Source organism: Budorcas taxicolor, chromosome 5 (assembly GCF_023091745.1).
Source record: "Budorcas taxicolor isolate Tak-1 chromosome 5, Takin1.1, whole genome shotgun sequence".
Taxonomy (NCBI): Eukaryota; Metazoa; Chordata; class Mammalia; order Artiodactyla; family Bovidae; genus Budorcas; species Budorcas taxicolor.
This window is the reverse complement of record NC_068914.1, coordinates 15,635,189-15,662,593: the sequence shown is the minus strand read 5'-3', so window position 1 is coordinate 15,662,593 and position 27,405 is coordinate 15,635,189. Positions and strand designations below refer to the sequence as shown.

The window sequence follows — 27,405 nt, the reverse complement described above, 5'->3', positions numbered from 1 at the left end:
ATCTTTTGCTTTAACTATTTAGCAGTTTGTATAATTTATGTGATGATCTCAACTTATAGTTTGTCAAACAAGTGGTGGTTTTAATGAGAGGTTTTTTCCCTTTAATTTACGATTTCCTTTGACTTTCTTGACTCTGATTACTGTCTTCTGCCTTCTCATTTCTTGAGAGGAAGCTCAATATTTTTTCTGTTGTATGGGTTTATAATTAAATACCTATAGCATATGCCTCACATCAGCATTTCTAAACATTGCCGGGGAGAGAGACAATTAAGAAAAGTATCTTTGTAAATTTTTTCTGTACGTGCTAAGCTCTTGGTGCAAAGGAATTGCACTTTTCTTACATGACTCTTAGCACGGTGCTGGATATATGTTAGGCACCTTGGTAGATAGCATCTGACTGAAAAATATTTTATGAAAGGCCTTTTTTAAAGTGGAGTTTTGTGTTCAGTGTTGAAAGCTAATGAGGGAATTGGTATTTTCTTCACATATATTTCTGTGAAGATACATTTTTCATGTGCTATGTTTGTCAAGTTTTTCAGCGCAGTTTTTTAAAGAACAAGAACCATCATATTCCAATGGTCTTTGCATTTGGGGCTGGTGTACACAAAGGGTTGAATCTAAAGAAGGGTCATAGAGAATCCATCTGAAAAACTTTTAAGGGTAAGGAGAAAAGAATATAATTATTTTTGACAATTATTTTTTGACCATGAAGCATTTATACAATGTGTATTAGGTACATTTTTTATATAATATTAGTTTTGTTCTCATGACAACTTCATGAGGTAGTTATCCTCATAAAAAATAACAGAGCTTAAGACATTTGTTCATGACCAAAAAATGTATCATGCATTGTGCGATAATTTGAAATACATGCTTGTTTTAATTGTAAACTTGTATTCTATATTTTCTGCTATCTTACTCTGGAAGTATTAATTTGAAATTGAAAAACTCAATTATACATCTAGATTTTTGTAGTGTAAATAAGTATATATGTAAAGGCTCATAGAGTTAATGAAATTCTGTTTTCATTTAATTATAGATATAGTGTAGATGAGAAAGATGTGTGTTATTTGCTCTAAACATTGTTCACGTTCAGTTTTAATTAGTTTATCAGTATATTAATAATTTCTTTGTATTGTAAAGTAATTAGCCTCCAATTAAAAGAAATAAATTAATTTTTAAAAAAGCAAAAAAATAAAGAAACAACAAAAACAGAAGGACTCTAGAATTCTCTTTTTGGCTGAGCTTTGAAACAGTGAAGTTATGTGTTGGGAGGATGGTATGTTGCCTCCAATTGACCTGTTTCCAGAATAGAGCAAGCATTGCCATGATTTGGAAACATCAACTAGATAATTATTTGATATTCAAAAATTAAATTTCTTCTAGAGTTTCTGTTCTTTACTTGAAGATAATAAAGCTGGTGTTCCCTTGAATAAGAAAAAATTAGGATCTTTAACTAAAAGAGAAGCAAAATTAGGTTAGTTTGTTTTGATGTAATTATTTGATGTAAATATTATAACTGAAATTAAGTAGGAACACTTGTTATAGGAAGTAGACTATTGAAAATAATCTTTTCCAGCATCTTGAAGAGACACAGTGGGTGTGAGGAGGGAAGGAAATACGGAACATATAAATACTTCCAGATGAATATTGGTGTAATTATGGAGAGTAAAGGAAAAGGAATGTGTTAATAGGGATGGAAAACAGAGGGAAGGAGTTTGTAAGACAGATTTGCCTTAATTTTCCCTGACACCAGATAAATACCCACAGAAGTAAGAGAAATAAGAGAATTAATGAAATGGTAACTGGAAATAAAAATCATCATTTGCAATGAAAATACTCAGTTTTAAAAAGGGAAGCTAGAGTAGTTCAGGAAATATGTTTCTCTCATGGATATAAATTCTTAATAATGATATGAACCTTAGGTAAATCTTGATTAATGTAAACAGAAATGAAAGGTATTACATAATGTTTGCTGTAAAAGTACTAAGAGTAATAATAGTTGGTCATAAATTTCAGTACTGATTATTTAGTGTCAGCAGTTTATAGGTGAATCGTTGTGTAAGGTATGATGAATTACTTCAATAAATGAGTGTATATTAGTTTAAAGGTGAAACATTTGGAGTGTCAAGTAGGACTGTATATAAGGTTAAAAGCTATCATTGTTTTGTTTGAAAGTAATTGTGAGATGCTCTGATATTTTTGTAGTTAAATCTATATATAACTATTTTGCAATATTTTCTTCTGCAAGTCATATCATTATGCTTTGTATATTTAGGTCTTTAATTGATCCTGAATTGATTTTTGTATATGATGTGACGTAAGGATATGGTTTTTAAAAAGTTTTCCTTATAGGGAATCGGTTATTATATTACTGTATTGTGAACAGTCTACCTTTACCCACTGATCTGCAATGTGAATTTTAAAATTTATCTGTAGTTTGGTTTCTAGCTTCTCAATGTTTTTTCTTTCTGTCTTTGAGCTTATATAGCCCTGTAGTTGTTTTGCTGGTAAAGCTTTATACTGAGTCTTTTTTTTTTTTTTTAATTTATTTCTTTTTGGCTGTGCTGGGTCTTCATTGCTGTATGCGGGCTTTCTCTAGTTGCAGTGAGTGGGGGCTACTCTCCAGCTGTGGTCTGCAGGCTTCTCACTGCGGTGGCTTCTCTTGGTGCAGAGCGTGGGAGCTCATGGGCTTCATCAGTTCTGGTGCGTGACCTCAGTAGTTGCAGCTCAGAGGCTTAGTTACTCTGTGGCATGTGGAATATTCCTGGACCAGGTATCAAACCTGTGTCCCTGCCATTGACAGGCAGATTCTTAACCACTTGACCACCAGGGAAATCCATTAACTTTTTTAGATTATTGCTGATGTTTGGAAATGCTGCTGAATTTTGAATATTTCCTTTAGCTCAGTTATCTTTGCTTTTCGTTAAAAGAAAGGTGATCTTGGCCATTTTGATTTTAAAAAAATGAATTCTGTATTCTTAGAATTTGAAATAAACTGATATTTGATTCTGAATCTTTATATTACTTCATATTAAGTAGCTGATTTTGAGTTGCTCTGGGGCTTCTTCAAATAAGACCTAAAATATGGATGCTAAATGAACACAGACTCATTTATGAAGACCTCATTTTGCCCCAGATATTATAAGATGGTATTCCTTGTGGTGTCTCTGATATTTAGACCTGATTTTGAATATTGAGGAAAATGGTACTCTTAAGACTTACCTAAGCATAGATTTATTTTTAGCAGTTCATTTGAGCTCAGTACATATTTTTTTGAGCATCTACTTCGTGGTCAGCTTTCTGCCAAATAAGTTTCTTTCCTTTAAGCAGCTAGTAGCATAATTGAGGAGACAAATGAAGAAGGAAATCAATTCATTACTGTGGCGTTATAGAATTTGGTTAAGTATAAGGTAAGGTAAGGTGGCACAGTGGTAAAGAGTCTGCCTGCCAGTGCAGGAGAGAGAGAGATGCAAGTTTGATCCCTGGGTCAGGAAGATCTCCTGGAGTAGGAAATAGCAACCTGCTCCAGCATTCTAGCCTGGAAAATTCCGAGGACAGAGGAACTTGGTGGTCTGTAGTCCACGGGGTTGTAAAGAGTTGAACATGACTGAGTGACAGAGCACAGAGGCACAAGGTAATCTTAATGTATAGGTTAAAGTTGTGCTCTGGAACGACTTGTAGTTGTGTGACAATCTGTGGAAGCTCAGTTTCCCTGTAAATAAAATAGGAATACTATATCTGTTGTCGTTATTCAGTTGCCCAGTTGTGTCCAATTCTTGGCGACCCCATGGACTGCAGCATGCCAGGCCTCCCTGTCCCTTACCATTTCCTGAAGTTTGCCCAAGTTCATGTCCATTGCATCAGTGCTGCATCCAGCCATCTCATCCTCTGATGTCCTCTTTTCCTTCTGCCTTCACTCTTTCCTAGCATCAGGGACTTTTCCAGTGAGTTGGCTGCTCACATCAGATGACCCAAATACTGGAGCTTCAGCTTCAGCATCAGTCCTTCCAGTGAATTATTGGACGTAGTACTCCAATGAGTATTCAGGGTTGATTTCCCTTAAGTTTGACTTGTTTGATCTCCTTGCTGTCCAAGGGACTTTGAGAAATCTTTTCCAACACCACATTTTGAAGGCATCAATTCTTTGGCATCCTGCCTTCTTTATGGCCCAACTCTCATACCATGTGTGACCACTGGGAAGACCATATAGCCCTGACTGTACGGACCTTTGTCAGCTGAGTAATGTCTCTGCTTTTCAGTACATGGGTTATGTTAGGCTGGTGTAAACGTAATTGTGGTTTTGAACTGTGAATTTTAAATCATTATAACTAGGCCTAGACATATCTTTATTAATCAAAATAGGAACCATTACAATCAACACACTTTTGTTAATGAGAGATAAGCTTGTTTATTCCTGTAGTATAAATGATTGACATTGAGCTCTTTGGCAACTTCTCAAGTAGTTGTAAGAGGATCAGCTTCCACGATCCTCTCAACTGGTCCTTGTCAGCTTCCAGTGTCCAGCCACTATGCTACTCACCTTCAGCACTTTTTGAACCACCACGTGCTCTGTGTTGGTTAGCAGTTCCTGGGCCAGAAAGTGTTGTTGATGTTGGGAGTTGTCTCTGCTGCTTTTATGACCCATTTTGAACTTGAATAAGAAAATTGCTCAAATTTGCTTTTTGTCTAACATCATTTCCCTAGTCTAAAATAAATGTAAATTAAACAGTAAGGCAGAAAGTGAAGAGGAACTGAAGAGCCTCTTGATGAAAGTGAAAGTCGAGAGTGAAAAAGTTGGCTTAAAGCTCAACATTCAGAAAACTAAAATCATGGCATCTGGTCCCATCACTTCATGGCAGATAGATGGGGAAACAGTGGAAACAGTGTCAGACTTTATTTTTCTGGGCTCCAAAATCACTGCAGATGGTGACTGCAGCCATGAAATTAAAAGATGCTTACTCCTTGGAAGGAAAGTTATGACCAACCTAGATTCAAAAGCAGAGGCATTACTTTGCCAACAAAGGTCCATCTAGTCAAGGCTATGGTTTCTCTAGTGGTCATGTATGGATGTGAGAGTTGGACTATGAAGAAAGCTGAGTGCTGAAGAATTGATGCTTTTGAACTGTGGTGTTGGAGAAGATTCTTGAGAGCCCCTTGGACTTCAAGGAGATCCAACCAGTCCATTCTAAAGGAGATAGGTCTTGGGTGTTCTTTGGAAAGAATGATGCTGAAGCTGAAACTTCAGTACTTTGGCCACCTTATGCGAAGAGTTGACTCATTGGAAAAGACTCTGATTCTGGGAGGGATTGGGGGCAGGAGGAGAAGGGGACGACAGAGGATGAGATGGCTGGATGGCATCACTGACTCGATGGACGTGAGTCTGAATGAACTCTGGGAGTTGGTGATGGACAGGGAGGCCTGGTGTGCTGTGATTCATGGGGTTGCAAAGAGTTGGACACAACTGAGTGACTGAACTGAACTGAATAAGTCACTTCCCAAAAAACAACATGAAATGAGAAGTGTGCATTAAAATGATGTATAACATAACCACATTAAGATATATTCCAGTATCAAATGACAGAGTTCTGCAGTGCAAAACCGTAATTATTTTTGCACCAGCCTAATAGCAGGAATATTATAGTATGAAGATTGAACAAGATAATTTATGTATTTTCCAAATGCTAGCTGATACTATTGGCTGCTGAGGAGCTTGGAATGTGTCTCATGTCTGTTACAGACAGTGGAGACAACTTCAGGGAGTTAATAAGCAAGGGGATGGCATGGTCAGATTCGTGTTTAGAATTCTGTAAATCACTGTGTCTACAGTAGATCAGGGGGTGTGAGGGGATAAATTAGAGGAGGCTGTAGTATAGACGTATTGAGAGATGGTGACCTAATCATTATAGTTAGAAAATGGTCAGGAGAAAATTCAATAATACAGTGTTATAAAGGTAAGATTTGATTGATTTAATGAAAAGAGCAAAGGAGTCAGGAATGATGTTCCAATGTTTAGTTTTGGTGAATGACTAGATGTTGTTATTTATAACTGAATTAGGAAGTATGGGAGGAAGGACATGTTAGAGGTGATGAAGAGATTGGGTTCAGGTTTGTTCATGGATGAGATAAATATGTGTTATCTAGATGGGCATATTTAGGAGCATCTGTGATTTATGTGTCTGGTTGATAGAGGATTCACGGTGGGAGAGACATGTAATAAATAAAGGTTATATTTAATTGTACTTTGGCCTAATGCCACTCAATAAATGTTACCTGTTATTACCATTATCATCCTCATTATCACCACCAATACCACCATCATTATATAGGCAGTGTTGATTTTTCTTTGATAACCTCCAAAAACTAGTTTAATACTGCTCAGAAGGCCTAAGTCCCGTGAGAGAGGCACAGCCAGAGCCTGCATGCTATGTCGCTTTAGTCGCCTCCCACTCTTGGTGACCCTGTGGACTGTATAGCCCACCAGGCTCCTCTGTCCATGGCATTTCCCAGGCAAGAATACTGGAGTGGATTGCCATTTCCTTCTCCTATAGGTAGTGTTTAAAGCAACTAATAGATAAGCCTTTCTAGAGGAAAGACATGAAATAAAAAGAGAAGTGGGGCAGAGGATAAAGCATTTAATGGATGGGTAGATGAATTACAGAAGGAGATGGTGAGCTTTTATTGGGAGAACTAAGACCAGGTCTTACAAAGAATAGTGAGCTTGTATGACAGAGTAGTGAATAGTATCAGATGTAACAGGTTGGTAATATAAAACCTATGGGGAGTCCACTGGATTTGGCAGTACAATATGAATGGTGACCTCAGCTAAGTAAATCACAGTGGAATGATAGAGAGGGACAGAAGCCAGATTAAAATGTACTTAGAAGTATATTGAAAGTGTGATACAAAGTTGGCTAGCTTTGTTGAAGTGGTTCAAGAGCCACGTGGTGACATCTTACAAGTACCAAATATTAAAAATTTCCTTTAATGAAAATATCTAGCTAGTTATTATGAATAATTATCAGTGATGTTTTTAAAATACAAAAAGTATATTTCTGTGTTGAGACTTAAATCTAGCTTTATTATTTTTCCTCCTGTTTTCTCTAGCTGAATTTTATTTATTTATTTTTTAAAATAAATTTAATTGGAGACTAAGTACTTTAGAGTATTGTAGTGGCTTTTGCCATCCATTGACATGAATCAGCCATGGGTGTACATGTGTTCCACATCCTGAACCCTCCTCCCACAGGCCTCCCCATCCCATCCCTCAGGGTCATCCCAGTGTACCATCCCAAAAGCACCCTCTCTCATGCGTTGAATGTGGACTGGTGATCCATTTCACATATGATAATACACATGTTTCAATGCTATTCTCTCAAATCATCCCACCCTCGCCCTCTCCCACAGAGTCCAAAAGTCTGTTCTTTACATCTGTGTCTCTTTTGCTATCTTGCATATAGGGTAATCATTACCATCTTTCTAAATTCCGTATATATGCGTTAATATACTGTATTGGTGTTTTTCTTTCTGACTTACTTCATTCTGTATAATAGGCTCCAGTTTCATTCACCTTATTAGAACTGATTCATATGCATTCTTTTTAATAGCTGTGTAATACTTCATTGTGTATGTGTACCACAGCTTTCTTATCTATTCGTCTGCTGATGGACATCTAGGTTGCTTCCATGTCCTGGCTATTATAAACAGTGCTGCGATGAACATTGGGGTACACATGTCTGTTTCAATTCTGATTTCCTCGGTGTGTATGCCCAGCAGTGGGATTGCTGGGTCATATGGCAGTTCTATTTGCAGTTTTTTAAGGAGAATACCAGAGCACCTGACCTGCCTCTTGAGAAATCTGTATGCTGGCCAGGAAGCAACAGTTAGAACTGGACATGGAACAACAGGCTGGTTCCAGATAGGAAAAGGAGTACGTCAAGGCTGTATATTATCACCCTGCTTATTTAACTTCTATGCAGAGTACATCATGAGAAACGCTGGGCTGGAAGAAGCACAAGCTGGAATCAAGATTGCCGGGAGAAATATCAGTCACCTCAGATACACAGATAATGCCACCCCTATGGCAGAGAGTGAAGAGGAACTAAAAAACCTCTTGATGAAAGTGGAAGAGGAGAGTGAAAAAGTTGGCTTAAAGCTCAACATTCAGAAAACAAAGATCATGGCATTTGGTCCCATCACTTCATGGGAAATAGGTGGGGAAACAGTGGAAACAGTGTCAGACTTTATTTTTTGGGCTCCAAAATCACTGCAGATGGTGATTGCAGCCATGAAATTAAAAGACGCTTACTCCTTGAAAGAAAAGTTATGACCAACCTAGATAGCATATTCAAAAGCAGAGACATTACTTTGCCAACAAAGATCCATCTAGTCAAGGCTATGGTTTTTCCAGTAGTCACGTATGGATGTGAGAGTTGGACTGTGAAGAAAGCTGAGCGCTGAAGAATTGATGCTTTTGAACTGTGTTGTTGGAGAAGACTCTTGAGAGTCCCTTGGACTGCAAGGAGATCCAACCAGTCTATTCTGAAGGAGATCAGCCCTGGGATTTCTTTGGAGGGAATGATGCTGAAGCTGAAACTCCAGTACTTTGGCCACCTCATGTGAAGAGTTGACTCATTGGAAAAGACTCTGATGCTGGGAGGGATTGGAGGCAGGAGGCGAAGGGGACGACAGAGGATGAGATGGCTGGATGGCATCACTGACTGGATGGATGTGAGTCTGAGTGAACTCCGGGATTTGGTGATGGACAGGGAGGCCTGGTGTGCTGTGATTCATGGGGTTGCAAAGAGTCGTACACAGCTGAGCGACTGAATTGAACTGAACTGAAGGACTCTCCACACTGTTCTCTATAGTGGCTGTACTAGTTTGCATTCCCACCAACAGTGTAAGAGGGGTCGCTTTTCTCTGCACCCTCTCCAGCATTTATTGTTTGTAGACTTTTTGATAGTAGGCTTTCTGACTGGTGTGAGATGGTACCTCATTGTGGTTTTGATTTGCATTTCTCTGATACTGAGTGATGTTGAGCATCTTTTCATGTGTTTCTTAGCCATCTGTTTGTCTTCTTTGGAGAAATGTCTGTTTAGTTCTTTGGCCCATTTTTTGATTGGGTTGTTTAATTTTCTGGAATTGACCTGAAGGAGCTGCTTGTATATATTTGAGATTAATTCTCTGTCAGTTGCTTCGTTTGCTATTATTTCCTCCCATTCTGAAGGCTGTCTTTTCACCTTGCTTATAGTTTCCTTTGTTGTGCAAAAGCTTTTAAGTTTAATTGGGTCCCATTTGTTTATTTTTGCTTTTATTTCCATTACTCTGGGAGGTGGGTCATAGAGGATCCTGCTGTGATTTATGTCAGAGAGTGTTTTGCCTATGTTTTCCTCTAGGAGTTTTATAGTTTCTGGTCTTACATTTAGATCTTGAATCCATTTTGAGTTTATTTTTGTGTATGGTGTTAGAAAGTGTTCTAGTTTCATTCTTTTACAAGTGATTGACCAGTTTTCCCAGCACCACTTGTTAAAGAGATTGTCCTTTTTCCATTGTATATTCTTGCCTCCTTTGTCAAAGATAAGGTGTCCATAGGTGTGTGGATTTTCCTCTGGGCTTTCTATTTTGTTCCATTGATCTATATTTCTGTCTTTGTGCTAGTACCATAGTGTCTTGATGACTGTAGCTTTGTAGTATAGTCTGCGGTCAGGCAGATTGATTCCTCCAGTTCCATTCTTCTTTCTCAAGATTGCTTTGGCTATTCGAGGTTTTTTGTATTTCCATACAAATTGTGAAATTATTTGTTCCAGTTTTAGATAGAGATTGCATTGAATCTGTAGTTTGCTTTGGGTAGTATAGTGATTTTCACTGTATTGATTCTTCCTATCCATGAACATGGTATATTTCTCCATCTATTAGTGTTATCTTTAATTTCTTTCATCAGTGTTTTATAGTTTTCTATATATAGGTCTTTTGTTTCTTTAGATAGATTTGTTCCTAAGTATTTTATTCATTGCAATGGTGAATGGAATTGTTTCCTTTATTTCTCTTTCTGTTCTCTCATTGTTAGTGGAAAGGAATGCAAGGGATTTCTGTGTGTTAATTTTATATCCTGAAACTTTATTATATTCATTGATTAGCTCTAGTGATTTTCTGGTGAAGTCTTTAGGGTTTTCTATGTGGAGGATCATGTCATCTGTGGACAGTGAAGTGTTTTACTCCTTCTTTTCCAATCTGGATTCCCTTTTCTTCTCTGATTGCTGTGGCTAAAACTTCCAGAACTATGTTAAATAGTGGTGAGAGTGGGCACCCTTGTCTTGTTCCTGACTTGAGGAGAAATGCTGTTTTTCACTGTTGAGGATGTTTGCTGTGGGTTTATCATGTATGGCTTTTATTATGTTGAGGCATATTCCTTCTATGCCTGCTTTCTGGAGGGTTTTTTATCATAAATGGATGTTGAATTTTGTCAAAGGCTTTCTCTGCATATATTGAGATAATCATATGGTTTTTATCTTTCAATTTGTTAATGTGGTGTATCACATTGATTGATTTGCAAATGTTGAAGAATCCTTGCATCGCTGGGATAAAGCCCACTTGGTCATGATGTATGATCTTATTAATATGTTGTTGGATTCTGTTTGCTAGGGTTTTGTTAAGGATTTTTGCATCTATGTTCATCAGTGATATGGGCCTGTAGTTTTCTTTTTTGGTGGCATCTTTGTCTGGTTTAAGTATTAGGGTGATGGTGGCCTCATAGAATGAGTTTGGAAGTTTAACTTCCTCTGCAGTTTTCTGGAAGAGTTTGAGTAGGATAAGTGTTAGCCCCTTTCTAAATTTTTGGTAGAATTCATCTAGCTGAATTTTAATACTCATCTAGTTTTCTAATGAGAATTTAAAATAGTATTTTCATAAACCTTGTAACTTTGCTATTATTTGCATTCTAACCCCATGGTTTACTCTTAATTTCCTTCTCTAGAAGCCTCTTAAATTTCAGCCTTAGTGATTAGTAGATTAACACTTTTGATCTCCTTTTTCTTCCTTTCTAGTATGGGTTTTTTTGGTATTTTTTACAATATATGGTTGATTTACAATATTATGTTAATTACTGCAGTACAACAAAGTTATTCAATAGTACATATATATTCATTGGTTTTTTAAAATAATCTTTCCATTATGGTTTCTCATAGGATATTGAATATAGTTCTCTGTGCTTTTAACATTTCTTTTTTTTTTTTCCCCCATAGTGCACACCTTGGCGGAGATCTTAGTGCCCCAACCAGAGATTGAACCCAAACCCCAGGCAGTGAGAACCAGGGAATTCCCTTAATATGTTTTAATCGAACTTTATTTTTCAATTGCAAGAACCATTTAAACATGTTAAGTTTAAAATCTTACTCTATCCACACTATCTGATTGATTCTGTCAACTTTATAGAACTTTGCAGGATACCATTAAGGTTCTTTGGTTTATATGGTAATATTTGTAGATTTCTAGAATTTTACTTGATTGATTCTCAAGAGGGCAATCTTAGTTGCAAATATTTATGGACTATTTATTATCATCCTCCTTTATAGCAAGTCTTAGCTTGGCATTAACTGTCTGACATTGGTAGGGCATTTCATTTATGACTGAGCTGTTTTTGGGCTTAACCATCTGTCCAAAGACCTTTCTGAGCCTTAAGTTCTAAGTTATGCTAATCTTCAGGGAAATAACATATTTGAATGAATAATGTTTGTTTCAGTCTCATACAGAAGACTCAGACTTTGTGGGGACTAGAGGCAAGAGAGAGAGGGCCCTTGCCTGTGTCCTCTTCTGCTTCCTCATCTCCTGATGACTGAAGTGTATGTCTTTTCCTTCTGGTAAATTCAGGTAGAAAACATGTTGAGAAATACCATGGTACACTTTTGCTGTCTCTGGCTTTTTTAGGAACTATGTTCATGTTTGAATCTAAGAAATGATATGAAAGCAGAACATCTGTTTAATCATGTCTTTAGGAAACAAAACTCAAGTGAAAAATAGTTTATGCGTTGTATTATTCTGGAGGAGACAGAGTAGAAAGTTGAAGTATAGCTCTCTACTTTCTACTTCTTACTGAGTTGAATTTTCCCTTTCAAGTTTATTAATTTAAAACATTGAATATTCAGAGAATAAGTTAAATGTAATAAGAGATTAAAAAAATCTGTATATCTTTTGTTCTGCCAACAGAAGTTAGGTTGGCAGAACAAGATCCACTAAATGAAAAAGAGAAATGCATTTAATTTAGTCCCACATTTAAACAGACATTTTAAAAGCAAATATTAACATTAAATGTTTCATTGAGAAGGAGCTCCATTTTATTAGTAAGGATTGTGGACGTGATGGCATATTTACTTTTACATTTATAATTGTAATTTATATATTGCCTTCCAAAATGAATTTGAGGCAGTGTTTTAAGTATATAACTGTGTCCTCAAACCTAGAAGTTTGGCTTGCTCTTGGTGGTAGGTCAGGTTCTTAAGAAGAAGGGTACAAGAATCAGGGAAGAAATAAGGTTATTTAGACAAAGACAAAGACAAAGAAGAATAAAAGGTTATTGAGATCTAATGGAAAGTTACCTGGCATGGGGCAGGGGAAAATCATATCAGAGAAAGAAATACTAAGGAGAGACTGAACATTTTAAAGTTTGGGATTAGAGAGGTAATCTGCCAGTAGAATAGTTTAAAATGGATCTTGCATTTTGATATTAATTTCTCATTTAAATGCTTTCTTCTCTATAGTAACCCTCTGTGTTTTTTCAGTTTTTTAACTTTATTGAGGCTTTCAGTGGATAATCAAAGGTGGTGAATGCTACATTGTACTTAAAAATATGTGGGTTCTTTTTAAATATCTTTGATTTCTAACATAATTCCTCAGTGATAACAGAATAGACTGCATTAGACCATGAAATTTTTGTACCTTATTTTATGTCCCTGGGTATGTTCCAGGGTCTCCTGATTTATAGTCTGTGAAAACTAGAATTTTTATCGTACTGTTGTGTGAAAATTATGTGAATCTTAATTATTTTGGCTTGGTTCATAGTACTTTTCAGATTTACTTATCCTTCTACTTTTCTGTGTATTCATTCTGTTAGTTTTTGAGAGTTAGATACTGAAACTCCAACTAAAAATCTTAATTTATCTACTTAAAAAAATTACTGTAATATATAGTGGAACTACATGTAACTTTGTTCTATACTTTCCAAGTCTCCTAGATGTGTTATCATACTTTCATAATTTAAAAAATAAAAAAAAAGAAAGAAAAATAATGGATCTTGCCAATTTATTGTTGAGGACCTGAAGATGTATGCGAATCTGCAAGTAGAATGTCTTTTGAGTGATTTGATCACAGTTAAGCTGTCCTTGCCTTCTTCTTGCCTATAATATGGATCTTTTTTATGGGTTACTTTCGCTATTCCCTTTAAATTCTTACCCTGAGACTTTAAAAGTTGTTCAGTCGATAAGTTGTGTCTGACTCCATGGATTGCAGTGTGCTAGGCCTCTCTGTCTTTCACTATCTCCTGGACTTCATATCCATTGTGTCAATGATGCCATCTAACCATCTCTTTCTCTGTCTCCACTTTTTCCTCCTGCCCTCAATCTTTCTCAGCATCAGGGTCTTTTCCAGTGAGTTGGTTCTTTGCATCAAGTGTCTGAAGTATTGGAGCTTCAGTTTCAGCATCCGTCCTTCCAATGAATATTCAGGGTTGATTTCCTTTAGGATTGAGTGGTTTGATCTTGCTGTCCAAGGGACTCTCAAGAGTGTTCTCCAGCACCACAATTCTTTAAACGGAGGAAAGGTTTTTTATGAGGAAGGAGCAGAGAAGAGATAAAATAGGAGAGGAAGAGAAAGTTGGGCAACAGATAAAAGTTGTTCTTTTTTTTGACTCTTACAAAAGAGACAGTACTCCCTCTTCTACATTGTACTTAACTTTATTGTAATATCAATACTTATGACTCTAGGAGTGGTTACTTTTATTCTGATTTGTCTACTGAATTGTGAGATCCCTAAGGGCAAGACAGGCTTCCCTGGTAGCTCAGAGGGTAAAGAATCTGCCTGCAATGCAGGAGACCTGGGTTTGATGCCTTGGTTGGAAAGATCCCCTGGAGAAGGGAATGGCAACCCACTCCAGTATTCTTGCCTAGAAAATCCCATGGACAGAGGTGCCTGGTGGACTATAGTCCATAGGGTCACAAAGAGTTGGCCACGACTGAGCGATTAGCACACGCATGGGCAAGACATGTTTGTTATTTCTTGCCTGGGAAATCCCATGGACAGAGGTGCCTGGTGGACTATAGTCCATAGGATCACAAAGAGTTGGACACGACTGAGCGATTAGCACACACATAAGGGCAAGACATGTTTGTTATTTCTCTTTCACTATCTAGAGAAGGAACGTTAGGGAATTCCCTGGTGGTGTAACGGTTGGGACTCCCTACCTCCATTTCAGGGGATACAGCTTCAATCCCTGGTCAGCAAACTAAGATCCTACTGGCCTCGTGGTATGTCCCCCTGACAAAAGGAGCTAATATTAAAGGTGTTTAATGCTGTGCTACAGCATTGTTAAGCACACAATACATGTTAAAAAAAAAAGGAAAGTTATATCGATTGACTTGCTATTTTATATATATCAAGCACTTTGCTAAGAGAGAGATATCATCAAATCCACTGGTTTCAAACTTTTTAACTTCCATGAAAATGTTTTGATAAGTAAGTACTTCCTCACTCATTTAAGTATTTATGATTTTTATATTTTAATGTTAAGTAAAACTGGTAGATGATTATTTTACTGGAGTCTAAATACCATAGTGGTTTGATACCTACCATTTGTTATATATTTATGAAAAGATACAAACAACTTCTTTCTTAACATTAAAAAATTTATGTTTCTTTTTCTGTTTAAATTTGTGTTTCTATTATACTTTTCCCACCAGGTTTCATCCTTTTGTGATGTATTTTTTATGCATGGATTATGTTTTGCATATAGTATATTATGTATACATTATGAAGGCAATGTATTTTTATGCATGCAAGGCTTTCTTGCATATTGATCACCCTGTCGTATGTCTGGAACAACTATATGTATGAAGTCAAGTTTAAAATATTTTTTCTAGTTATTTTAATTAGCATACAATTAGTAAAACAATGTAAATGTACTAAATGTTAAATCATTATTAAACAAGAAAATAAGTTTTTGGAAATGCATCTTTTAATGAGATGGATGAAGCTGATCTTTAATTTTTTTCAATTAATTGAACCTTTTGTGGATAAATAATACTCAGTGCTACAGTAAGACAATGTTCAGCATTAGTTTTATTTCCCCCTTTTTTTTTCTTTTAGAGATCTAAGTTTTGAGTACTCTGTATTATTAATTGAATGGTAATGGACAGTTTTGTTTCAGAAATTTTTACTCAATTATTTTAACTTTTCTAACATCAAATGATTTATCATCAGAATTATTTTTATTTATCTATCTGCTGATAATTTGATTAAGACCTTTTCCAGTTTTGTTGGAAGCAAAGAATAGAAATTGCCTGACTTGCCAAGTCTTTAAAGACTTGGAATTCTGGGAAGTATACCAAAAAGGCTCTATTAAAGCTTCTTAATATAGTTCTATTAAGTAGTAATTATACGTTGGTGTTTTATTCATAGGCATTGTTCAGACAGTATTGAGAAAAGCTAAATCTTATTAACTTCAATATACCTATGTCAAAAGAATATTTCTTTGATAAGATGTTTTTATCAGGTGACTTAAACACGTTTTAACCAAAACCATTTATTCAGTTTAAAGCCACTGTCTATCTTGAAACCTTTTTTGGCAAAACTGTTCTTTCATTGTCACACCAATGAGATTTACTTTCATGATGTAAGAAGTCTGACTTCATTTTTTCAATTCAAATAAATTGATTTGATTCATGTTCCTGTAACAACCATCTTTGATACTTAATGTAGATAAATGTAAGGCAAGAAGACTTGTTCAGTGTTGCTTAGAAGAAATAAATTGACTTTGTCTTTCTTGTTCCTTTTTAGAAACTCTCTTAGCTTTGCTTCACAGAACTCTCCTTGAAAAGGAATGTATTTTCTGATAATGAACATGGGCTAGAAATGATGAACTTTTAAAATGAAAATTGTAATCAACTTCTGAATATATCTGAAAATAGAACATTCTATCCCAGTTCCTCATTTTAAATTTCTGTCTTCATTCTTTACTGTAATAGTGTATAAAACAGGACGCCATAAAGTCAGTTTGTAGTACTTTAAGAAGACTTTGAAGACAAAGTATTATGAATCATTCCTTGTTTAATACTTCAGAGATTTTTATACTTAGGCATTGCAGTATGGTTACATTCACGATGGAAAAGATGTGTGCCATTCTTTTTATAAAGTGAATAAAAGCACTTGTGGAAGGGGAGGCAAGAAAGGAGAATTAGATGACCTCTCTGCTGTCAGACAGTTCGTTTTAGGAAAAGGATGAGTACAAGTGGAAATGGAAGACCTGTCCTTTGTTGTGTGCCTATTTCTGTGACCTTTAGTAGTATGAACTATATGATATTGGAATATCCCTATTCTTATATTTATGGTAGCCTCTATTTTATAGTCAGGGAAACTTCTAGTTGAAAGAATTGCCTATGGTCACTAAGCTAGTTAATGGTTTAGTTTAGAACTCCAAAGCTTATTTTTCCTCCTGTGTTACATTACCTAGTACATAGTCTGATATATAATAAATGTTTACTGTATATTGCTTTTTTCCCTCTTTTGGCCGTACAACATGGCATATGGGATTTTAGCTCCCAGACCAGAGTTGGAACCCACACCCCACTGCTTTGGAAGCATGGAGTCTTAACCACTGGATCACCAGGGAAGTCCCTACTGTATATTTAATGAAAGAATAACTTTGTATTGTTTTGTGAACTGTTAAATCTTAGCCTTGGAGTAGTTTCTTGAATTTTGTACTGCTGGATAAATATAACATTATAGATGAGTCACTACAGAAGAATATTGAAGATACCTCACATTTTTAAAGCATGGTCAAGTTCATTTCCCTTTCGTTACTGAGGTGGTGTTGGTGGACGTGTCTAATAGAGCATCAAAGAACTCAGACATATTTTTAATGTTTTATCAATTAAGATAGAGACCTGTTATCAGTGTAGTAGTGTTTATTTGCTTGGGGTCAACTGGCATATGTAGAGACTACAGTCAGATGTCCATGAGGCAAACATATATGTTTATTTGACCAGCATATTTTTGTTTCTGTGTTACAGGTATTCTCTTAAACCTAATGACCAGATTTTGGCTGAAGAGAAACATAAGGAACTGTAAGTGCATTAAACCCTAGGCTATACGTAATTTATACTCTGTCTGTGGATTAGATGTGTAAACAATCTGATTTTTAAAATTCCATGAGGTTTTAAAAATCTAAAGATATAACCAGTAGTATGCTCTTAATCCTAGTAGGATTAGGATAAGTTATACTACATAAGGTTAACAAAATTGTTACCACATGCACATTAAAATATGTTTTAATAGTATTGTATCCCATCATCTTGCGAGTCCCTTGGACTGCAAGGAGATCCAACCAGTCCATCCTAAAGGAGACCAGTCCTGGGTGTTCATAGGAAGGACTGATGCTGAGGCTGAAACTCCAATACTTCGGCCACCTCATGTGAAGAGTTGACTCATTGGAAAAGACCCTGATGCTGGGAGGAATTGGGGGCAGGAGGAGAAGGGGACGACAGAGGATTAAATGGCTGGATGGCATCACCAACTTGATGGACATGAGTTTGGGTAAACTCCAGGAGTTGTTGATGAACGGGGAGGTGTGGCGTGCTGCGATTCATGGGGTCGCAAAGAGTCGGACACGACTGAGCAACTGGACTGAACTGAACTGATCCCATCATCTGGACTAAGGGCATATTGGGAAATAAGTTGTTTTATTCTCTTTCCCCGGATAAAGTATTAAATTGTCATTGTTAATTTTGGCTCTTGCTGAGTTGACTTCCACCCTGTGCTTAAGGTGGAGACAGGATTTTGTCACCTTATGAAAAAGTAAATGCTTAAGCTTGTTTAGCACAAGGTTAAAAAAACATTTTAAAATTGTAGATGTGAATATAACTTTGTTTCTTTAAAAATTTTTAGTATTCATAGGATTCTCTCTTTCAGGTAGAGTAACTGTATACATGATTTTGGAATATCTCTGTTGCTGTTTTTCTGCCCTGTGGTAGTGTCTAAAAAAATTACTGCGTTACAGGAACTGTAAGGTTTTTAGCTAAAAATTACAGACTTGGTAGTTTTAAAAATTCAGCTCTTGTTTTTCAGTATTATAGGATTGTTCCAGGAGGGAAGCTAAAAAAAAAGTTTATGCTTCTCTTTTCTAGTAGTCTACCTTTTTTTCTCCATCATGCAATAAGAAAGTTCTGATAATATTATTATGCAAATATTTAATATCAACTAATAATGTAGAACTAAGAGTTTGAGGCTTACTATATCTTTAGGTTGGACTTAACATTATTAGTATTATTATTATATGTTTTTAGAATTGAAGTATAGTTGACTTACAGTGTTGTGCAGACCATACTTATTCTCAGTGATAGTTAAGGTTCTATCCTGTTTAAAATACATTGGTGAATTTGTTTACAGACATCCTTGGTTGTTTCCTTAATGTTTGACATCTAATTCAAGTCCCTTGCTGTTTAGTTTAAATGAAATCTTCATTTGTACTCATGTGTATGGAGAATAACTTTCTGTAGATCAAGTACTTTTCAAGACTCTTATTTTCTTCCCAAGGTTAAGTAATGATTTTTCTGAGTACTTGTAACTGCTTAAAAAAAACTCTGTCCTGGATCTTTTCCAGATTATTTTCTTCCTTTTCTGTTATTAAAGAGATTGCAGAAAGTGTTAATCATCAAATGGTGTGCAGGGAAAGGATTTCTTTAAGAGTTCTTACAATTGATATATCCCATCATTAAGTTAGCCTTTCATCATGTTAATCATAAAATGATAGGCTCAATGTGTAGGGAAAGGATTTCTTTAAGAGTTCGTATAGTTGGTATATCCCATTGTTAATATTAGCCTTTTACCAGTGTTTTTATATTTGTTATGTCTTCATTTAATTATAATCTCCGAGTGAGTTCTCAAATTTATTGTCAAGGAGTTTTATATAATTTTTTCTTTACAACCAGAAATTGTGAATGAGGGTACATGATTGTAACTGTACCATTGGTTGATTGCTTGTTATTTATAGGTCTTATAGCGGAGCTTTTTCGATTTGGGAATTAGGTAGTCAACCTAGAAGTTCTTTGGGGCTTTCCTGGTAGCTCAACTAGTAAAGAATTCTGCCTGCAATGCAGGAGACCCTGGTTCGATTTCTGGTTGGGAAGATCCCCTGGAGAAGGGATAAGCTACCCTCTCCAGTACTATGACCAATATTAAAAATAGCAGAAAACTTACATAGTGTAAATATTTTCATATTATTTAATATGTAACCCATACTAATGTCATTCATTTACAATTTCTTTAGCCGTCTATGATATAGTTGACCCTCAAGGATAGACTGATGTTTTTCTTTGACTTTATTATGAAAAATGTACAGTATATATTTAACCATATACTCACCACCTAGATTTTATCATTGACATTTTACTCTGCTTACTTTTTTACCTGTCCATTCTTTTGTCCATCCATGACTCATCTGCTTTTTGAATGCATCTCAAAAGTAAATTGCAGACATCAGTATGTTTCCCCATAAGTATTTCAACATGCATACCATCACCTAGAGTTCAGTCTTTAAAAGTTTTTTGTATTTACATGTAAAAATTTTCATACATTGAAACACAGAAATTTTCAGTGTATGTTTGCTGAGTGTTGACAGATACATGAATGTTTGTAACCCAGTTCTCTATCAAGATCCAGAACAGTATCATCACCCCCGAAAATTCTTCCCTTCTTCTTTGTAGTCACTCTCTGCTCCTAACCTCTGAGAGGAACCATTATTATGATTCTTTTTCAACCATAGATTAAGGTTTTCCTGTTCTGAAATTTCTTACTAATGGGATCATATGTCTGTTCTGTTTTATATAGTGCTTCTTTCACTCAGTATAATGTTTTTAGATTCTTTCATGTTGTATGAATTAATTCTTTTTATTGCATATTAACATTCCATGGTTTATCTGTTCTCATTGGTGGACAGCTAGGCTGTTTCCTTTCATTTTGGCTGCTATGAGTAAAGTTGCTGTTAATATTTTTGTACAAGTCTTTTGGTGAAGATGTTTTCATTTCTCATGGAAAATTATTCGGGTAGATTTGCTGCTGAGTCACTAGGATATAGGGTGCCATCATATTTGGTTCTGTAAGGAACGACGAGATTTTCTTCGGAAGCAGGACTGTTCTACATCCCTAATGGCGATATGTGAGAGTTCTAGTTGCTCTACATCCTCGTCAACATTAGGTGTTTGATGGTCTTGCTAATTTTAGGTTTTCTGGTGGATATGTAGTTGCATTTCATTGTGGTTTAATTTTCATTTCCATGGTGACAATTGATATTGAGCATTTTTTCATTTGCTAATTGGCCATATGTATTTTCTTCGGTGAAGAACCTGTAAAATCTTTTGCTGATGATAAACATTGTCTTTTCGTTGCTGAGTTGTTGAAATTCTGTATATATTCTGGGTACTAGTCTATGTCAGCAGTCCCAGGCATACCTTTTTCCCTTAATAGTTTCTTTTGATAAGCAAGTTTTAAATTTTTATAAAGTCTGATTTATCAGTTTTTGCCTTTATGATTATTGCTTTCTATGTTCATCTAAAAAACTTTTACCTGCCCTGAATTTATGAAGATCCTCTTATACTGTGATTTGAGCTTTTTTGTTTAGGTCTGTGATCTGTTATGCATTAATATTTGTCTGTGATGTGAAGTAGATGTTGAGGTTCATTTTTCTTTACTTGGATGGATATCTAGTTACTTCAGCACCATTTGCTGAATAGACTTTACTTGTCCACTGAATTGCTTTGATGCCCTTGCTGAAAATCAAATAACCTTAGAAATATGGATTTATTCTGTTCTGTTGATTTACTTGTCACTCTATGCCAGTAACACAGCATAGTAAATATTGAAGTCAGTCACTATAAGTCCTTCGACTTTGTTCTTTTATGAGATTACTTTGAATATACCAGATCCTTTACAGTGCCTTTTATTTTAGCATCAGCTTCTCAGTTTCCTCACAGAGACCTTTTGGGATCATCATGGGGATGTTGAATCTATTTCAGAGAGAAGCGACATCTTAACAGTGCTTAGTTCTCTTAATTACTCTCGGCAGTGCGTTGTAGCTCTCAGTGAAGCAGTTTTGCTTGACTTTAGGCTACATGAATTTTAATACCACCCGTTAATGACTGAATTTAGAAACAAAAAATTGAGGGTTTCACGTTATATTTTCACCTTGAATGTGTTAAATTTGAATAGATGATTTTTGTCTTCTCACAATGGAAAATCTTCTGTATTTGTGTTCTTCTTGTAGATTATCTCTCTTTGAATATATTATATAATAATTATTTTTATAAGTTAACATTTATCAATGTTATACATTTATCCAAGAAAAGTATGTTGGAGTTATTATTTTTCTACCATTTCCCCATAATTAGCTGTGTAGGAAAATTAGGTATGTTCCTAATCTTTGCCAGCTGTGGTTAAAATGAGTATGATTGAGCTATTCCAGAGACTGGAAAAGAGAATTAGGTATTTAGCTCAAATTTGTCATAATTAGTAGAGAAACTCTTCAAGGTGTGTAGTGTGATGAAAGATTAATAGCTCAAAATTTTAATTTAATGCAAATACTCTACAAAAAATAGTATGATATGACAGGAAAATACAGTTGCATTATTGATTGAAGCAGATTTTTTGGTTAGACCTTTTCTTTTGTCACTATTTAGCATTAAAAAATTACATGTTTTCTAGGTTACTCTTTGCTTTACTTATTTAAATTTAAAAAAGATGTTGGAAAGGAGTCTAGAATCTTGTTAGGATTTAAATAATATATACACATTTTACAAAAAACACAAATTTTTCAATTGTCTTAAAAGGCAAGTGCCATACTCTTGGATTAATCTTAAATGATTTATTCTCTTTTTCCAGTGAAATTAAATAGTTAACTGTATAGAATATTATGCAGTTGTTAACATGTTTTTAGGAAAATATTTAATATCACAGTGATAAAGTAATTGAAAAAGCTTGCTTACAGATATTACAGAAGAGAACTGTAGTAGAATAGTAGATCTGTGGGTGATAGGATTATGGGTGAATTTTGTTTTTTTTCCTTGTCCTTTTATGTGTGTTTTAAATCTTCTCTAATGGGTTGTGTTAATTCTTTAACCAGAAAAAAGGAAGAATAAAAGAAGTCATAAATTCCCTAAATTTAAATTGGTTATTAAATATATTATCTGTTTCAGGATGAACTTTTTCAACTTTATGATCATAATTGGTGATCTAAGTTAGGAAACATAAAAATGAGGGTCTAAAGGTTGAAATGACACAACTTAATTTTTTTTTTAGTGCAACTTGAAGTCTTCTTTCTTAATAACTAGTGCTTATGCAACAAGGATGGAGAAGGCAGTGGCACCCCACTCCAGTACTCTTGCCTGGAAAATCCCATGGACGGAGGAGCCTGGTAGGCTGCAGTCCATGGGGTTGCTAAGAGTCAGACACGACTGAGTGACTTCGCTTTCATGCGTTGGAGAAGGAAATGGCAACCCACTCCAGTGTTCTTGCCTGGAGAATCCCAGGGACGGGGGAGCCTGATGGGCTGCCGTCTATGGGGTCTCACAGAGTCGGACACGACTGAAGCGACTTAGCAGCAGCAGCAGCATGCAACAAGGATCTTAAACTTGTTAGTACATGTTTGATTGATTTGGCATTGGTTGATGTATCTTAATTCTTTTGACTGCTGGTTCTCTTTAGTTTTTGACCTGTACACTTAAGAAAACTCAGTTGAGTACGCCACTGTCAGAGCAGATATTTAAAAAAACTCAGCATTAGCCCTTCATGAAAGCTGCTTATAAATAATTTCATTTGTATTTTATACTTAAAATAGCTGAGATCTCTTTATGTTTAAGACAAAGCTTTTAAAAATATCATAAGAGGTGTAGCTATAAAACAAATAAAATTATCCAAATTAATAATTCCATGCTTTATTCCTATAAAACAGTATTATTTGCTTCTTAATTATAATCTGCTGAAAATCTTTATTTAAGTTGTAAAAATGCAACATTAAGTTAACTGACCTATTGAAAGTCTGCATTAATTCTTTGTATGCCAATAGGAGAGTATAATAACATTATTTTGATATTACTTTGTGGTAAATATTAAGTATGCTTTTATTTAAAATATTCTTAGTACCCAAGATGTCATAATTCAGACTCCATATACGTTTAGTCACTGTGCTTCTCACTTGCACTTGTTACTTCCTTGTTTGGGGAAGACTGACATGCACGAAAACAGGGAAGATTGGTCAGCAACGAAAGTGACACTTGTTTGTTTTAAGCATAGAGGCTTTTCTCAAGTTGCTGTTTTTCACTGTACTGAAGATACTGAGAGGTGATTTTTAAGTGGGGTAGGCCAAGAAATTAAATTTGTGATCTGATTAATCCAAAACTATGGAATTTATACTTTGCACTGCATGTGATCCAATAATGAACTGGTTTCATTAGTCTTCTGCAGATTTTGCTCAGTCTTCTAGAGTTTTAGTTTTCTAGGTGGAGATACTTAAATAAGAAAAATATCACTATTTCATTGAATAAATATTTTTTCACCTACTTACCAGTTGCTATGCTAGGCGATATTTAAGAGAAACATTTATCAGTGTAGACTTGCTGCTGCTGCTGCTGCTAAGTCGTTTCAGTCGTGTCTGACTCTCTGCGACCCCATAGACGGCAGCCCACCAGGCTCCCCCGTCCCTGGGATTCTCCAGGCAAGAACACTGGAGTGGGTTACTCCCCAATTAATAGTTCACATTTTAAAAGTTTTGTAGTTGGAGATTTTATAATAGTGCATTCTCTCACTGTTGGACATCTATAGTTATAGGAAATAGAACTCTTGTGTTTTTATTTATGAATATCTAAATCTATATTACATTGAACAGACTATTGAGATCAGATCATAAAGGTTCAGATAAGGAAAGATAAAAATTGGCTTGAGTAAGAGATACATTTCAAAGGCAAATATAAGTAAATTCAAAAGAATTCGTGCCATTTAGCACATACAGAAGTAACTTGATAACTGAAGATTGTTTTTCAGTTAAGCATGGGGAAAGCCTCTTTTTAGAAGAGATTCACCTTTATTTACTTGGCTTTTAAATATAGTTGCCAAGAGAAAGGGTGAATTTTTACCTTTACCTCGAGAACAGTTCGTGCTCTTCTAGATATGGAGTTTATTTTACTTTTTGTTACTGAATGAATTCTCCTTATTGACTATTTTTTATGTCAAAAATTGTATTAACTTGTTAGAATTAGTCCTTGAATTTAAAATTTTGTCTTGCAATAAGTATAATATATTTAAGTTTTTATCAGTTTAGGGTTATGATGAAATGGGAGAAAATGAATGAATTATGTAAGAGGTATGAAGTAGAAGTATTGGAAAGTGAAATCACTCAGTCGTGTCCGACTCTTTGTGACCCCTTGGACTAGAGCCTCTCATGGACTATATCCTCCATCCCTGGATTTTCCAGGCAAGAATACTGGAATGGGTTGCCATTTCCTTCTCCAGGGGAATCTTCCCCACCTAGGGATGAAACCTAGGTCTCCTGCATTGCAGGCAGACTCTTTATGGTCTGAGCCACTGGCGAAGGACACTGTTAGACCTTAATCTTTGATTCAGTGTCAAAACATTAGAATTTCTTAGAGAACAATGCCCAGTTTATTAACCAGTAGGGAAGATTTTTAAGTATTTAAGTGCCACGTTTGAAAACATATTCAGAGCCGTTGGAAACAGTCAATAGTGTCTGTCTGAATGTTCCTAAATTTATTATTATTAATGGTGTGACTTAGTAATTCTTTGAAAATATCAGGATTGTTTTGTAAGAGTAATATAAGAATGTTTGCCTATAAAGCTGATAGATTTTGTTCATTGCAACACCAAAGAGAAGAAAGAAAGCCTGGGAAGTGAAAAGTCAAAACTGAAATAAAGAACACCTAGGACCAGCAATGAGGTTACATGGTTAGTGTTTTATACCTTTTACATTATAGAATGCACGATTCTAGAAATGAGCCCTAGAATTGGGTTACCCTGCCCTTTACTTACAGCATTGGACCAGAATCCAAATCTCCTGATTCCCAATTAATTGCTTTTTTATCACACCCAGAAGCTCCTTAAGAATGTAATTTTTTTTTAATAAAAGGGGTTGATACTCATTGGCAGATTCACTGATTATAATGAACTCAACTGTATCAAGGCTCAATGGCTAATTAATTTTACAGTATTATGGTTTTAGAAACTACCTCAGACTCACTGAGTGAGTTAAGGACAGTCAATCAAGTAAATGCTACATGTATCTGAATTCCAAATACAAGGCACTTGTTCTTCCAAGGAGAGGGTATAATACAAAGCTTTTTGGCCATCTTGATTCTAAAAACTTTTAGAGAAGTTCACAAAATGTCAAATTTGTACTTGTAATTTAGTTTCATTATATACATTTTACAATCACATATTATGTGAAATGATATTAAAATTATTTTTTCTTTTTTACTTGTTATTTGTTTGAATATCCAGAATTTCATAATCACCACTAGAACTGTTTTCTCTAGGACACAGCAGTCTTCTTTGATCCAAGTTGTTTGATTTCATGTATAATACTTTCATAGGACATTTTATTCTAAGATATCAATTCCTTTTACGTGGGAAACATTTTGTGTTGTTGTTTGGGAAATATTTTTTAATTGATTTTTTAATGTATAGTCATGATCTTTGTATAGTAACTGTTCACTATATTGCTTTTTAAGTTGACCTTTAAAAGGTGCCATATAATAACATTACCATGTGTGCTTCTGAAGCTGTGCCTCCAGGAATAAGTACTAAATGTATGTTCAGATTCTTTGTTCCTTTTTTTTTTTAAAACTAATCAGGTGACTTTTCTAAGAATCACAAACTAGCATTGACTGAATTTATTTCAGGCAACTACAAATGGTTAATACTGTTCATGGGGTTCTCAAGGCAAGAATACTGAAGTGGTTTGCCATTTCCTTCTCCAGTTACAGCTTACTCCTTGGAAGGAAAGTTATGACCAACCTAGACAGCATATTAAAAAGCAGAGACATTACTTTGTCAGCAAAGGTCCATCTAGTCAAGGCTATGGTTTTTCCAGTGGTCATGTATGGATGTGAGAGTTGGACTATAAAGAAAGCTGAGCGCCGAAGAATCGATGCTTTTGAACTGTGGTGTTGGAGAAGACTCTTGAGAGTCCCTTGGACTGCAAAGAGATCCAGCCAGTCCATTCTGAAGGAGATCAGTCCTGGATGTTCATTGGAAGGACTGATGTTGAAGCTGAAACTCGAATACTTTGGCCACCTGATGCGAAGAGCTGACTCATTTGAAAAGACCCTGATGCGGGGAAAGATTGAAGGCATGAGAAGGGGACGATAGAGGATGAGATGGTTGGATGGCATCACTGACTCAATGGACATGAGTTTGAGTAAACTCCGGGAATTGGTGATGGACAGGGAGGCCTGGCGTGCTGTAGTCCATGGGGTCATAGAGAGTTGGACATGGCTGAGCGACTGAACTGAACTGACTGAATTTACTTGACGTCATTTTACTATGTGATATCAATTGGGTAAATACTTACTAGGGTCAACCTGAGTTTGAGAGAGTAGAAACTGCTGTGTTGAATTCTCTTTTCTTCTTGGTCTATAGCAGACAAGAATATTTTGAGAGTGAAGCTATGACAGATATCAACTTGAAAAATAATGAAAAGGTTATGCTGACACAGTCTATTGTTCCCTAAAGAATTGAGTCAGATTATTTGGAAATGATTTGAATTTAGAAGTTTCAGGGAACTTTTAATGTCTGTTAGCAGCTAATGTAGCTCTTGAAAACTACTGACTATAATTAATATTTTCTCTAGTATCTATAATGATTTCTGTTTAGAAAATATTGAAAAATTGAATAACATGAGTACGGGATGAGAGCAGTATTTTAATTACTGTTATGTGCTAATTTAATCTTCACAACAACCCTATGAGGTAGATATAATCATTCCCATTTTACAGGAAACTGAAGCTTGATAAGACTCTATTACTTGTTTTATAGTAGAAAAGGATGGGCTCCAATTTGATTTCAGTTTGTTTCTTTTATTGCCTTTTCGTTGCCTAAGTTTGGCAACCCACTCCAGTGTTCTTGCCTGGAGAATCCCAG

General features: G+C 35.5%; 1 protein-coding gene across 2 annotated transcripts in view; it reads left to right on the top strand.

Annotated features, from left to right (window-relative positions):
• Positions 1–27,405, top strand: part of ADK (adenosine kinase) — a 540,760-nt gene that overhangs the window by 56,998 nt on the left and 456,357 nt on the right. For both annotated transcript variants that reach the window (XM_052640201.1, XM_052640202.1), the window contains exon 3: positions 17,277–17,330. In XM_052640201.1, the coding sequence (XP_052496161.1) occupies positions 17,277–17,330 (54 nt within the window). The remainder of the gene's footprint in view (positions 1–17,276; positions 17,331–27,405) is intronic.